This window comes from Leucoraja erinacea, chromosome 38, assembly GCF_028641065.1.
Source record: "Leucoraja erinacea ecotype New England chromosome 38, Leri_hhj_1, whole genome shotgun sequence".
NCBI classification, from domain to species: Eukaryota; Metazoa; Chordata; class Chondrichthyes; order Rajiformes; family Rajidae; genus Leucoraja; species Leucoraja erinaceus.
In genome coordinates this window covers 2,549,732-2,565,440 of record NC_073414.1, presented here as the reverse complement: position 1 = coordinate 2,565,440, position 15,709 = coordinate 2,549,732, and the positions used below count along the sequence as shown (strand labels likewise).

At 51.6% G+C, this 15,709-nt stretch overlaps 1 protein-coding gene across 1 annotated transcript; it reads right to left on the bottom strand.

Moving 5' to 3' along the window:
* Window positions 1-443: 443 nt before the first annotated feature.
* kptn (kaptin (actin binding protein)) lies at window positions 444-14,762 on the bottom strand. The gene is made up of 12 exons (XM_055663606.1): window positions 14,477-14,762; window positions 12,210-12,292; window positions 11,973-12,057; window positions 11,103-11,157; window positions 9,558-9,633; window positions 8,457-8,530; window positions 7,019-7,128; window positions 5,767-5,874; window positions 4,421-4,505; window positions 3,306-3,441; window positions 2,110-2,319; window positions 444-1,158 (listed from the first exon to the last, which is right to left on the bottom strand). The coding sequence occupies exons 1-12, from the start codon at window positions 14,706-14,708 to the stop codon at window positions 982-984; spliced, it is 1,431 nt and encodes a 476-aa protein (XP_055519581.1). The 5' UTR covers window positions 14,709-14,762; the 3' UTR covers window positions 444-981.
* Window positions 14,763-15,709: the final 947 nt, after the last annotated feature.

Below are 15,709 nucleotides of genomic sequence, written 5' to 3'. Positions count from 1 at the left end.
CCGAGCCCATGCCGGCCAGCGATCCCCGCACACTAACACACTTCAGCGAGAGGGCTTGAAACATCGACTGCGGGGGGCTCAAAGGTCCCCGACCACGGGGGAACAATGAAGAAGTTGACTGAACTTTATTGCCTTCCCTCAGAGTGGGGAAGGTTGTTTCTGCTGTGTGGTGGATGTTTATGTGACATTCTATCGTGGGGGGGGGGGGGGGGGGGGGGGGGGGTGAGAGGCTGGTATATCACCACATTTTTCTCTCTTTTTCTTTTTGTCCTTTTATTTTTTTTCTATTCCTCTCTTCTTTCTTTTATTCACTCTATGGCGACACTATTGGTAGTCTAGGGGTCCTATCTTTGCACATCTCACTTTTTCCCTCCCTAGCCTTTTCTCCGTTCTTTTCTTCTAATTCAAAGCTAAAAAGTTACAATTGTACAATAACTGTATAATTTTATTTGCCGTTGGTTTTATTTTTGTACATTTGCTTCTAATAAATCTTTTTATTTTATATTTTTTTAATTCTACCGTGTTCTTTTTGAACCTGGATGGCTGCACGGCAACTCAAATCTCACTGTAACCAGTTGGTGCATGTGACAATACATGTAACTTGAGTTTGAACTAGGGAACATTTTACCAAGCCGATGAACCAGCACGTCTTTGGAATGTGGGAGGAAAGCGGAGTCCCTGGAGAAAACCCATGCAGGTCATGGGGAGGCGATTGATGGAGGGAATCTCAAGCCAGGGCTGGTTGGGGGAGGGGGAGGTGGAGTGATGGTTTAGTATGGCACCACTGATCAACCCCCCAGTCTCCCCCCCCCCCACCCCCGCTCTGTCCGAAGCAGAATGCCCAACAAGCCGGCACTCCTTCCCGTTCGATCACGACCAGCGAGGACATCCCACCCAAACTTCCCGGGAAGAATCAGCGGTTCGGGAAAGGAAGGGGAGGAGGGGGGAACCAGTTGCAGAGGGAGCTCAGTGGGTTGAACGTCAACCAATACATTCGGCTGTCTGCTCCCGATCCGTCTCCGTCACGGTCCCCGGAGATTCCGGCAGATGTCCGTCAGCCTCGGTCTCCGCCCTCTGGCCCGATCCCTGGTTGTCCAGCAGCGGAACTCTGCACCGGAGTCTCTCTGTCACCAGGGCAGCCGTGCTGGTTAAACTGTGCTGCACCACAAAATAAAACGCATGGTTAGTGTGTTTAATAGACAACAGGTGCAGGAGTAGGCCATTCGGCCCTTCTAGCCAGCACCGCCATTCAATATAGACAATAGGTGCAGGAGGAGGCCATTCGGCCCTTCCAGCCACCACCGCCATTCAAAATGATCATGGCTGATCATCCCCAATCAGTACCCCGTTCCTGCCTTCTCCCCATATCCCCTGACTCCACTATCTTTAAGACCTCTATCTAACTCTCTCTCGAAAGCATCCAGAGAACCCGCCTCCACCGCCCTCTGATGCAGAGAATTCCACAGATTCACAACTCTGGGTTAAAAAGTTTTTCCTCGTCTCCGTTCTGAATGGCCTAACCCCTTATTCTTAATGTTTACTTTCTACATTGGTATTTAAGTTTCTGGTCTTAATCCAAGGTGGAGAGGGAAAGGGATAGGAGACAGATGAAGGGCCAGGTGGCATCAAAGCAAAGTAACAACATTTGAGGGAAAGTCTGAGGGCAGAATAATTATTTGATATTACCAATAGAATTTTAAAATACTAGGAGAAAATAGTTTTATAAAATGAGCTGAGAATGGGCTTACTGGAGAAGACTAACTTAGTGTATAGCTTTAGCATGGAAACAGGCCCTTGAGTCGTACCGAGTCCGTGATCGCCCCGTACACTAACCGACACACACTATGGACAATTTTACAATATACCAAAGTCTCAATTAACCAACAAACCTGCACGTCTTTGTAGTGTAGGAGGAAACCGGAGCACCCGGAGAAAACCCACGCAGGTCACGGGGAGAACGTGCAAACTCCGTACAGACAGCACCCACAGTCAGGGTCGAACCCGGGCCTCTGGCGCTGTGAGGCAGCAACTCTACCGCTGCACCAGAGTTGGTCAGGGTGGGGACCACTAGCTAACCATGGCCAGGCGGGGGGGGGGGGTGGTGCTTACCTGCAGAATGTGCAAGCCCTTCAGGGATTCGACAGCGAGTTCACAGACGCCATCGCAGGTCAGGTCGACATAGGCCATGGACAGCAGGGGGCTCTGGAAACTCCTTTGCCACAACAGCCGGAATTCCCCCCGGAGCTGGGAGGCCAGTCCCGACTCCACCGCCTCCGGGTCGGGAATACCGCCCAGGCACGACTTGTAGCACAGCAGCTCCTGCGGGGAGAGAGAGCGGTCCGTGACTCCTGCCCAGAGGCTGTGGAAACCGCGTTTAATGTCCCGTGTATCGAGGTACAGTGAAATGGGGTTCACTGTCCCTTTAAGGGGTTGGACAGGCTAGAAGATTGTTCCCAATGTTGGGGAAGTCCAGAACAAGGGGTCACAGTATAAGGGGGAAATCTTTTAGGACCGAGATGAGAAAAAAAAATTCACACAGAGAGTGGTGAATCTGTGGAATTCTCTGCCACAGAAGGTAGTTTAGGCCACAGTTCATTGGCTATATTTAAGAGGGAGTTAGATGTGGCCCTTGTGGCTAAAGGGATCAGGGGGTATGGAGAGAGGCAGGTACAGGATACTGAGTTGGATGATCAGCCATAATCATATTGAATGGCGGTGCAGGCTCGAAGGGCCGAATGGCCTACTCCTGCACCTATTTTCTATGTTTCTAGAAACCAAATCGGACTTTACTTAACTGCACTAAAGATGGTCCTGATGTTGGGGAGGTCCAGAACCAGGGCTCACACACAGTTCAAGAATAAGGGGTCGGCCATTTAGGACTGAGATGAGGAAAAACCTTTTCCCCCAGAGAGTTGTGAATCTGTGGAATTATCTGCTACAATTTTAGGGCAGTGGAGGCCAATTCACTGGATGTTTTCAAGAGAGAGTTAGATTTAGCTCTTAGGGCTAACGGAATCAAGGGATATGGGGAGAAAGCAGGGGCAGAGAGAGAGGCAGAGAGCTAGATAGGGCTCCTAAAAACAGCGGAGTCAGGGGATATGGAGAGAGGGCAGGTACGGGATACTGAGCTGGATGATCAGCCATGATCATATTGAATGGTGATGCTGGCTCGAAGGGCCGAATGGCCTACTCCTGCATCTAAATGTTATTCCCTCTAACATAGGGCTCGCCTGGCTGGGGCAGCTTGTTGGATCAGGTCAGGTTGAGGGTGATTGGGATGGAAGATGGAACATTACACTCCTCACCTGTCCATACGTTGCCAGGAGAATCTCCTTTACTCCGTCAAAGTCCACGTCAGCCACCGTCGCACAAAGCACACTGTCGTACTGGTCACTGTCCGGCAGTGTCACCTGGTCATCCAGACCCTTCCTCAGCACGTCCCTGCAATCACACAGGAACGCAACTCTGACCAAGTGTCCCCACACGAAACGTCACCCGTCCATGTTCACAAGCTCTCTCTTTCTGCCGCACTCTCTCTCCCTCCCCTGCTCCCTCCCCTGCTCCCTTTCTCCCCCCTCCCTCCCCCCTCTCTACCCAGTTCTCTCCCCGCTCTCTCCATCCGTCTCCCCTGCTCCCTCCCCCGTTCTCTCAAATCAAAGTTCCACCGCTGAATTGAATTCTGTGGGTATAAATTGTCCCGATTGTGTAAATCGCCAGAGTTTGTAAATTGTCCCGATTGTGTAAATTGCCCCAATTGTGCAAATCGTCCCGATTATGAAAATCTTCCCGATTGTGTAAATTACCCCGAGTGTGTAAATTTCCCGGTGTTTAAATTGCTGATTGCATAAAATGTACCGAGTGTGTAAATTGCCATGAGTGTGTAAATTGCCATGGGTGTGTAAATAGCAAAGGGTGTGTAAATTGTCGTGATGTGTGAACATCACCGAGTGTGTAAATTGCCCCGAGTGTGTAAATTGCCCCGAGTGTGTAAATTGCTCCGAGTGTTTAAATTGCTCCGAGTGTGTAAATTGCTCCGAGTGTGTAAATTGCCCCGAGTGTTTAAATTGCTCCGAGTGTGTAAATTGCCCTGAGTGTGTAAATTGCCCTGAGTGTGTAAATTGCCCCGATTTTGTAGGGTGGATGAGAAAGTGTGATAACATAAAACTAGTGTAAATGGGTGATCGATGGTCGGCATGGACTCGGTGGGCTGAAGGGCCTGTTTCTATGCTGTATCTATAAACTAAACATAGCTGAATAAACGGGGTATAAAATCGACATTTTGTAAAAAGTAAAAATCAAGGAATACTCGTTTTTGAAACGTTCGAGGCGCTGGATAACACAGCACCATCGTTCTAAAAGCAGGTGTGGCTTTAACTGTGGCCATGGATCCAGGATCCTTTACCTGATCTCAGCGACTCACCTGTACACAACTGATAGTTCGATTGCAGACGTCACCAGCAAATCATAATTGCCCAGACAGGCCTGAACCTCACCAGGGCAAGGATCTGAGAGGAGAGAGAATATTGTACAATAAATGCAAAAATAGACACAGCGGTATCTGAGGAGTTCATTATTAAATCCTTTCGAGCCGTGACATGTCGACACGTATGGTCGTGTGTAGTCGCCCAAAGAGTCGTAACTTGTTCTGGTCGCCGCTGGATATTCAACATGTTGAATATTTTCGGAGACCTGTTGCGACTATGACGGGTGCCGGCAAGTCGCCGAAAACAATCGCGTAACTGGGACAGGCCCTTTATTGTCCCATATACTGAGGTACAGTGAAAAGCTTTGTGTTTTTATGTCATCCAAACAAATCAGATATTCCATACATGTTCAGTTCAAACTCACAGGCAATAGATAGACCAAAGGACAATTTTACAATAGGTAGAACAAACTGAAAGATACAGTGTAGAATATATATATATATATATATATATAGGGAGAGAGAGAGAGAGAGAGAAAGAAAGTCAGAGAGAGTCAGAGAGAGAGACACATATAAGAGACACAGAGAGAGAGAGAATCACAGACACAGAGAGAGAGGGGCAGAGAGAGATATAGACAGAGGGGCAGAGAGAGAGGCAGGGAAGCAGAGAGAGGGACAGAGAGAGTGGCAGAGAGAGTGGCAGAGAGAGAGAGAGGGCAGAGAGAGAGAGGGCAGAGAGAGAGTGGCAGAGAGAGTGGCAGAGAGAGAGAGGCAGAGAGAGAGGCAGAGAGAGTGGCAGAGAGAGTGGCAGAGAGAGTGGCAGAGAGAGTGGCAGAGAGAGAGAGGCAGAGAGAGTGGCAGAGAGAGTGGCAGAGAGAGTGGCAGAGAGATGGGCAGAGAGAGGGGCAGAGAGAGTGGCAGAGAGAGTGGCAGAGAGAGAGAGGGCAGAGAGAGTGGCAGAGAGAGTGGCAGAGAGAGTGGCAGAGAGAGTGGCAGAGAGCAGAGAGAGTGGCAGAGAGAGTGGCAGAGAGAGTGGCAGAGAGAGTGGCAGAGAGAGTGGCAGAGAGAGTGGCAGAGAGATGGGCAGAGAGAGTGGCAGAGAGAGTGGCAGAGAGAGTGGCAGAGAGAGTGGCAGAGAGAGTGGCAGAGAGAGTGGCAGAGAGAGTGGCAGAGAGAGTGGCAGAGATGTCAAGGACAAATGGCTGTACGTAGACAGATGCAGTGATTATCTGCAGAGATCTCTCTGTGCTGCTGCTGCTGCTGCTGCTGCTGCTGCTGCTGCTGCTGCTGCTGCTGCTGCTGCTGCTTTGAGGGACGTGGCGACAGACTCTCCCGCTACTCACCCGTAGTGGAGCCACCTCTCGTATCGCCCTGGCCGTCGCTCGGCAACCGGAAGAGCAGCACGGAGGATATCGGGCCGTCCTGTTGAACGTGCCAACTCTGCAGAACCACTGCCCGAGACACAGAGAACACCAGCGGTTACTCAACACGGCGCAGAAACACTGTCAGACTCTTCAGTCAGAGGGTGGTGAATCTGTGGGATTCATGGCCACAGATGGCGGCGGAGGCCAAGGAAGGTGGGCAATTTCAAGGCGGAGATTGGCCGATTCTTGCTTAGTACGGGCGTCAGGGGCTATGGGGAGAAGGCAGGAGGATGGGGATGGGAGGGAGAGATAGATCAGCCACGAATGAATGGTGGTGCGGTGGGAGATTGCAACCTTCACGGGGTCCGCCCTGTTTTGACGAATGCAATCAACCTGGCGTGCACAATCAAATGGAACAAGTTGTCCCACAACTTTAGGCTGTGCACGCCATACACAAGAAGAAGAAGAATGAATGGTGTTGTACTCAATGGGCCGAATGGCCTATTTCTTCCCCTATAACTCATGGATAATGGGACCAAGCAGAAGACTCGAAGAATACAAGAGTGCGGGAGGGTGCAGCGATAGTTTGAGAGCCCAGGGTGGGTGGGTGGGTGGGTGGTGGGGGAGGGGGGTGGGGACGGGGGTGGGGACAGGGGGACGGGGGGGTGGTGGTGGATGGGAGAGAGCTAGTGAACGAGAGAAGAAGTGGGGACAACCGGCGTGTGAGATGGGAGGAGAGAGAGCTTGAGAACAAGAGGGGGCAAGGGAGAGGGTTAGTGTGGAGAGAGATGGAATGGGCTGGAGAAAAGGAACGGGTGACGTTTCGGGTAAGGAAGGGTCTCGACCCGAAGCGTCACCCATTCCTTCTCTCCAGAGATGCTGCCTGTCTATAAAAGCACTAAATGTGGCCGCCAAGGAACGCAGGGGTGAGACATACTAAGGGACTGTGGTACACTGTGAAATCGACAGAAGGATGGAGGGTTGGGTGTTTATGCGTGCTATTTTCGTGATATTTATTTTAGTTGTTTATCTTTTAATATTTTATCTTGTATGTATCGTTAGCTTTTAGAAATGTTTGAATGGTGCACTGACTGGCTGACATTTTTAAATTTCGTTGTACATGATTCATGTTACAATGACAATAAAGAAACTATTCTTCTATTCTGTCCCGCTGAGCTTTTTGTGTCTGTCTTCAGGGGGTCAACAACTTCCCAGTGGTGACGGCACTAACCTTTGGATTTCTGATCCACGTGCGAAACTCTCACAAATCCGTTCTGACAACCGATAGCTGTCAGCCGCTGGGTAGAGTCGGGAATGTTGACCACATCCAGCCAGAGGACGCTGTAACAATCAGACCCACCGTTTAAACCTGGGCATCAGGTGAACACACGTCAACACCTTCCACTAGACCAGGGGGGTCGGCAACCGTGTTCTGCATAGGGGCCAGGACGCATGTCTGTGAGGGATGGCGGGCCACATTCTCTGCCTCAGAGGGCGGTGGAGGCAGGTTCTCTGGATGCTTTCAAGAGAGAGTCAGATAGGGCTTTTAAAGATAGCGGAGTCAGGGGATATGGGGAGAGGGCAGGAACGGGGTACTGATTGGGGATGATCAGCCATGATGTGGTGAATCTCTGTGGTGAATCTCTGGAACTCTCTGCCACAGAGGGTAGTTGAGGCCAGTTCATTGGCTATATTTAAGAGGGAGTTAGATCTGGCCCTTGTGGCTAAGGGGATCAGGGGGTATGGAGAGGTACGGTAAGGCAGGTACAGGATACTGAGTTGGATGATCAGCCATGATCATATTGAATGGCGGTGCAGGCTCGAAGGGCCGAATGGCCTCTAATTTCTATGTTTCTATGTTTCTATGATCACATTGAATGGCGCTGCTGGCTAGAAGGGCCGAATGGCCTACTCCTGCACTTATTGTTTATTGTCTATTATCTCCGGCCTATTGACAACCCCGATCCCGACAGTGAAGCCCGGACACAGTTGGGCGGCCGTGGAGGTGGCTTTGTGCAGGATGCGGTACATCCAGAGCTCGCCACACGGTGCTCGCCCGCGCTGCTCGGTAGTTCCGCCATTGCAGCCGCTAGCGTAGGCCTCCATGCATCACCGCGCCTGGGAGCCGCGGCCTCGGGAGGTACCGGAGATCTGCGGGCTGGATAATTACGGGGAACAAAAACGCCTGCGGGCCGAATGATTTTGGGTTGCGGGCCGCATTCGGCCCAGAGGCCGCAGGTTTCCGGCCCCTGCACTAGACCCAGTACCCAGCCAATACATACACAACACTTCAGCACTACCTGAGCTCATTCTGAACCTTGTGTAAGAAAGAACTGCAGATGCTGGTTAAAATCAAAGGTAGACACAAAATGCTGGAGTAACTCAGCGGGTGAGGCAGCATCTCAGGAGGGAAGGAATGGGTGACAATAGCCAATAGGTGCAGGTGTAGGCCATTTCGCCCTTCGAGCCAGCACCGCCATTCAATGTGATCATGGCTGATCACCCCCAATCAGCCGAGACCCTTCTTCACCTGAAACGTCACCCGTTCCTTTTCTCCAGACCCTTCCGTCTCTCTCCACACTACGCCTCTCCCTCGCCCCCTCTTGCTCTCTCAAGCTCCCTCCCACCCCCGTCCAAACCTGACACTGGAATAAACAATGATTACTTACTGGCTGGGTAAGTTTGTCAACTCTGGGAAGAAGAATTCCACCGGCTGCTCTTCAAACTGATGCAGTGTTTCATTCTAGGGAAGAGGGTGAAAGAAACATTTAGAGTGATGTGTAGGAAGCAACCGCTGATGCTGCGTTAAATCAAAGATAGACACAAAATGCTGGAGTAACTCAGCGGGACAGGCAACATCTCTGGAGAGAAGGAATGGGTGACGTTTTGGGTTGAGAACCTTCTTCAGAGAAGTGTGTTCAGTTTTGGGCACAATGTCATAAGAAAGATGTTGTCAAGCTGAAAAGGGTACAGAGAAGATTTACAAGGATGTTGCCAGGGCTAAAGGGTCTGAGCTACAGGGAGCGGTTGAGCAGGCTGGGACTCTATACCTTGGAGCGCAGGAGGATGAGGGGCGATCTTATTGAGGTGTATAAAATCATGAGGAATCCAGAGGTCCAGAGGTTTAAGGTGAAGGAATGGGTGACGATTCAGGTCTAGACCCTTCTTTGGACTGAGACTCAGGGGAGAGGGAAACTAGAGGCATGAGAAGGCACAGAGAACGAATCAGAGCCTAGAATGATCCAGGAAAGGTGGAGCCCACAATGGTCCATTGTTGGCTGTGGAAGAGGTGAAGAGATAACGAAGGGATACGAACAGTGGAACTAGCAGGATTAGGGTGGGGGAGGGGCAACTAGGGTGGGGGAGGGACAACTAGGGTGGGGGAGGGACAACTAGGGTGGGGGAAGGGCGACCAGGGGGGGGAGGGGGGGCTAGGGTTGGGGGAGGGGCAACTAGGGTGGGGGGGGACAACTAGGGTGGGGAAAGGGGACCAGGGTGGGGGAGGGGAGACCAGGGTGGGGGAGGGGCGGCTAGGGTGGGGGGGGAGGGGGCAACTAGGGTGGGGGAAGGGCGTCGAGGGTGGGGGAAGAAACATGGCGTGGGATAATTAGTAACTTTGTCAATGACCTTTCTATGGCTCCTCTTTGCATACCTTGCGTATGCAAAACAAATAATATCACTGTGACTTGTCAAGTATTCATTCATTCATTCTAGTTTGTGCCACAGCTGGCCACTCCAGGGACCTGGAGCCAGGAGGGGGAACAGCTTACCTCTTTGTAAAGGTGGATCTGGTGGTCATGGCCGCTGAGCAAGAAGACGGTCTCACGCCCACTCCCCTCCTGAACCCTGTGTTATGGAGAGAGCAGTCACACATGTAGAACATTCACACACGCCGCGCTAATCTAGTCCAGCGTCTCACACTACATTAGCACCATTGTCATCTGGGGAGGCCACGTGCTGTTTTGGCCACCCTGCAATAGGAAGGGAGTTAGACTCAACCCTGAGTTTCCTCCTGGAGCAACTCAGGAGGAACCAATAGGCAATAGACATTAGGTGCAGGAGTAGGCCATTCGGCCCTTCGAGCCAGCACCGCCATTCAATGTGATCATGGCTGATCATCCCCAATCAGTATCCCGTTCCTGCCTTCTCCCCATATCCCCTGACTCCGCTATCATTAAGAGCCCTATCTGGCTCTCTCTTGAAAGCATCCAGAGAACCGGCCTCCACCGCCCTCTGAGGCAGAGAGTTCCACACTCACCACTCTCTGTGAGAAAAAGTGTTTCCTCGTCTCCGTTCTAAATGGCTTACTCCTTATTCTCAAACTGTGTGTGTGGCCCCTGGTTCTGGACTCCCCCAACATCTGGAACATGTGTCCTGCCTCTAGCGTGTCCAAGCCCTTAACAATCTTATATGTTTCAATGAGATGCCCTCTCATCCTCCGAAAACCCGAGCACCCGGAGGAAAACCACGCGGTCACAGGGAGAACGTGGGAAAACTCCACGCTGACAGCACCTGAGGTAAGGATTGAACCTGGGTCTCTGGCGCTGTGAGGCAGCGGTTCTACCCGTCTGGTACCCACTATCTGAAGCACTATAGCCGTGCTCATGTGCAGTGTGATTTACCTGGATAGCACACAAACAAAGCTTTTCACTGAAAGACACAAAAAGCTGGAGTAACTCAGCAGGACAGGCAGCGTCTCTGGAGAGAAGGAATGGGTGACGTTTTGGGTCGAGACAATTTGGGTTGAGAACCTTCTTCAGAGTAGTGTGCTCAGTTTTGGGCACAATGTTAGAAGAAAGATGTTGTCACGGATGTTGCCAGGGCTAAAGGGGTCTGAGCTGTAGGGTGAGGTTGAGCGGGCTGGGTCTCTATTCCTTGGAGCGCAGGAGGATGAGGGGTGATCTTGTAGAGGTGTATAAAATCATGAGGTAGGGGCACAGAGTCTCTCGCCCAGAGTAGGTGAATCGAGGACCAGAGGTCCAGAGGTTCAAGGTTAAGGAATGGGTGGGGTGGGAGATTGCAACCTTCACGTGGTCCGCCCTGTTTCGACTAATGCAATCAACTCGACGTGCACAAACGGAAGATCAAATAGAACAATTTGTCCAACAACTTTAACTGTGCACGCCACACAAAAGAAGGAATGGGTGACGTTTCGGGTCGAGACGTTTCTTTAGACTCAGGGAGAGGGATACAAGAGGCAGACGTTTGATGTCGCCGAGTTGCTCCAGCTTTTTGTGTCCATCTTCGATGCAGTTCCTTCCAACACAACGTTTTTCAGTGTACCGCGGTGATAATGAACGAACGCCAATACTCACTCCACGTGGCAAAGCTGGAACGGCGTGAACTGCAGCTCTAGGTTGAGACAGCTCTCTGCAAACAAACGTCGGAACTCACGCTCTCACACTGTGACCCACCGCACGGCGCTCCGGTTCCCTCCCGCCTTCCGCCAACACGGAGCAAACACACGGGGCAGAGTGAGGGGAAACTAAACGAGCCCCCCCCCACCGTCCCCGCCACTGGTGGTCTCTCCCCCCCACTCCCCCAATAGGACCCCATCTGCCACAAGTCTCGATGTGCAACACCTTACCCCCCCAAGTCAGGCAGACATGGTATTTGGAGCATAAAACCAGTATTAATGCTCCTACTGTAGTGCTGGGGAGCAGGGGAGACATTGGGGCAGGGGTTGGGGGTGGGGTGGAGTTCAGGGGTGGGGAAAGCAAGGGAGACATTGGGTCAGGGGGTGAAGGAGGATAGGGGCTGGGGGCATCGGGGATTAGGGGATAGGAGCACAGAGATGGGGGAGGGGGGGGTATAGGCCAGAGGTAGGGGTGGGGTGGGGGGGGGGGGTGTTAGGGTGGGGGACAGGTAGGGGTCAGGGGGGAGTTAGTGGGGGAAGGTAGGGGTCAGGGGGGAATGAAGGTGCGGGGGGGGGGAATGAAGGTGCGGGGGGGGGGGGTAGGGGTTTGAAGGCTCAGGGTTCGTCGTGGTGAACATATGGATGTGGGGGAGGGGGAGTGAGCGCGGGCTTGGGTGATGGAGGGAGGGGGGGTAAGTCATGGGAGAGCAAGAGAGGGGGGGTGGGGGAGCGCCGCACTGTCAGATACGCTGCTGCTTTTCACGAGGAATACGGGTCCCTGGGATCAAATCTTCAATGAGTTGAACCCCCGTTACGATCACATACTCACGTGCGATCGAGTCCAGGTTGTACTCTGAGCCTGGTTCATAGTCACAGTAAATGTTGAGGAACGGACTGGCCTTATCCCCAGAGTCCTGTACAGACAGGAACACACTGTGGCATTAACTTCACAAGGCTAATTCACGCTGTATCCCTCATGTCTAAAGTGTAAGGGCTTCATGCAAACATATAAGTTTTATTGCACCTTGATGTGAATTACAATAAGCCAGCTGACACGTGACCTCACCTTGATGAAGGTTATTCCCACGACCAGACCTCTCTTTGGGGGTGACTTGTTGAAAGCATCAATAGACACGATCTCTGCATCAACTGCGGGGAGACAGGAGTGGGGGGGAAGCATAAAAAGAAGACACTCAGATCAAACACTGCAAAGAGTTTCAGCCCGAAACGTTGCCCATTTCCTTCGTTCCATAAATGCTGCTGCACCCGCTGAGTTTCTCCAGCATTTTTGTCTACCTTCGATTTTCCAGCATCTGCAGTTCCTTCTTAAACACTGTTATTGGGAACCTAGTTGTAAACATGTTTACAACATGAAAAGACCACAAATGACTGGGAATCCATGGCTGGGATTGGGCAGTTGGTGGCTGGATCACAGATGGAATCTTCTGTGATTCCAATTGAGAATGCTCCAATGGGATTGGGAATCTGGTGGCAAGGCCATAAATGGCTGGGAAATCCATGGCTGGGTTTGTGAATTTGGTAGGTACACAAAAAAGCTGGAGAAACTCAGCGGGTGCGGCAGCATCTATGGAGCGAAGGAAATAGGTAACGTTTCGGGCCGAAACCCTTATTTTTCGGAGAGAGGAGGAGAACTTCTTTGTGAAGTTGGTGGCTGGATCACAGGTGGGGTCCAATTGGGAATGCTCCAATGGGATTGGGAATATGGTGGCAAGACCATAAATGACTGGGAAATCCATGGCTGGGATTGGGAATGCTCCAATGGGATTGAGAATTTGGTGGCAAGACCATAAATGACTGGGAATCCATGACTGGGTTTGTGAAGTTGGTGGCTGGATCACAGGTGGGATCTCCTGTGATTCCAATTGGGAATGCTCAAATGGAATTGAGAACCTGGTGGCAAGACCATAAATGGCTGGGAAATCCATGACTGGGATTGGGAATGCTCCAATGGGATTGGGAATCTGGTGGCAAGGCCATAAATGACTGGGAACTCCATGGCTTGGATTTAGAAGTTGGTGGCTGGATCACAGGTGGGATCCATTGGGAATTCCCAATGGGATTGGGAATGTAGTGACAGGACCATAAATGGCTGGGAAATCCATGGCTGGGATTGGGAATGCTCCAATGGGATTGGGAATCTGGTGGCTCCAATGGGATTGGGAATCTGGTGGCAAGACCATAAATGGCTGGGGAATCCATGGCTGGGATTGGGAATGCTCCAATGGGATTGGGAATCTGGTGGCAAGGCCATAAATGACTGGGAACTCCATGGCTTGGATTTAGAAGTTGGTGGCTGGATCACAGGTGGGATCCATTGGGAATTCCCAATGGAATTGGGAATCTGGTGGCAAGACCATAAATGGCTGGGATTGGGAATGCTCCAATGGGATTGGGAATGTAGTGACAGGACCATAAATGGCTGGGAAATCCATGGCTGGGATTCTGAATTCCAAATAGGATTGTGAATCTGGTGGTAAGGCCATAAATGACTGGGAACTCCATGGCTGGGATTTAGAAGTTGGTGGCTGGATCACAGGTGGGATCCATTGGGAATTCCCAATGGGATTGGGAATGTAGTGACAGGACCATAAATGGCTGGGATTCTGAATTCCCAATGGGATTGGGAATCTGGTGGCAAGGCCATAAATGGCTGGGAAATCCATGGCTGGGATTCTGAATTCCCAATGGGATTGGGAATCTGGTGGCAAGACCATAAATGACTGGGAAATCCATGGCTGGGATTTAGAAGTTGGTGGCTGGATCACAGGTGGGATCCATTGGGAATTCCCAATGGGATTGGGAATGTAGTGACAGGACCATAAATGGCTGGGATTGGGAATGCTCCAATGGGATTGGGAATCTGGTGGCAAGACCATCAATGTCTGGGAAATCCATGGCTGGGATTTAGAAGTTGGTGGCTGGATTACAGGTGGGATCCATTGGGAATTCCCAATGGGATTGGGAATGTAGTGACAGGACCATAAATGGCTGGGATTGGGAATGCTCCAATGGGATTGGGAATCTGGTGGCAAGGCCATAAATGACTGGGAAATCCATGGCTGGGATTGGGATTTTCCCAATGGGATTGGAAATCTGGTGGCAAGACCATAAATGACTGGGCAATCCATGGCTGGGATTGGGAATGCTCCAATGGGATTGGGAATGTAGTGACAGGACCATAAGTGACTGGGAAATCCATGGCTGGGATTGGGAAGTGGGTGACAGGCCCACAGGAGACTGGCCACCCATTGGGGAGCAGCCTGGCTGGGCGGGCTGGGCTAGCAGGGGCACGATGGGCCGAACATTCCTTACCTGGGATGTAGGTGAACTGCACCTCCTTGGCCACCGGCCGGATTTTCTGGCGGAGGCTGTGGTACCTGAAGCAGATGACCTTCCCCTTCAGGGTGGCCGTCAGCAGGTCGCAGCCGCCCTTGGGCTTGGGGAAGGCGCTCAGGCCGTAGATGTTGGTCTGGGAGGACAGGCGGCTGAAGCTGTCCTCCACAAAGGGGCAGGAGCCGCGCAGACTCCTCGGCGGCCCGTCCATGGCCGGAATCAGGCGCTCGACAGCCCACTTACACCCCCGGGGGGCCTCAACTGCGGCGGGGGCGCCCGAATATGACGCAAACACGCTCGGACGCCCCTCACAAAGATGGCGGCCAACACGGAACTCGCCCCCAAGTGTCGCTTTAAAATGACGTCTCAGCAGTCTCTACTTGCCCCTCTCAAAGATGGTGGTCTCTGGCATTTTGTTGGCCAGCATGAGCAAGATGGGCTGAAGGGCCTGTTTCCACACTGTGTATCACTCCATAACTCTATGGGTTTCAGCCCGAAACGTTGCCTATTTCCTTCGCTCCATAGATGCTGCTGCACCCGCTGAGTTTCTCCAGCTTTTTTGTGTAACCTTCGATTCTCCAGCATCTGCAGTTCCCTCTCAAACACTCCATAACTCTAAACAGGCCCTTCGGCCCAACTCGCCCACACCGGCCCGGGTACACTAGTCCCACCTGCCCGCGTTTGGTCCATATCCCTCCAAACCGCAGTCGCTGCCTCAAAAAGGCTGGCAGTATCACCAAAGACCACACACCATCCTGGCCACACACTGATCTCCCCGCTACCTTCAGGTAGAAGGTACAGGAGCCTGAAGACTGCAACAACCAGGTTCAGGAATGGCTACTTTCCCACAGCCACCAGGCTATTTCAGATTCAGATTCAATTTTAATTGTCATTGTCAGTGTACAGTACAGAGACAACGAAATGCATTTAGCATCTCCCTTGAAGAGCGACATAGCAAACGATTTGAATAAATAATAATAAGTGTCCGGGGGGGGGGGGGGGGGGGGGGGGCGGGTGGTGATTGGCAGTCACCGAGATACGTTGTTGAGTAGAGTGACAGCCTGGCTCGGACAAAACTCTGATTATTAATAATCCATTTTCTGTTATTTGCACTTTATCAGTTTATTTATTCATGTGTGTACATATCTATATTATGGTATATGGACACACTTATCTGTTTTGTAGTAAATGCCTACTATGTGCTGTGTGCTG

What these genes read in the sequence shown, in the direction of transcription:
- kptn (XM_055663606.1), bottom strand. Translation starts at nt 14,708, where the DNA reads ATGGACGGGCCGCCGAGGAGTCTGCGCGGCTCCTGCCCCTTTGTGGAG. An exon ending in TGGGAATAACCTTCATCAAG is followed by an intron (nt 12,058 to 12,209) that starts GTGAGGTCACGT and finishes CTGTCTGTACAG; the next exon opens with GACTCTGGGGATAAGGCCAG. An exon ending in AGGGCTTGCACATTCTGCAG is followed by an intron (nt 1,159 to 2,109) that starts GTAAGCACCACC and finishes TTTGTGGTGCAG; the next exon opens with CACAGTTTAACCAGCACGGC.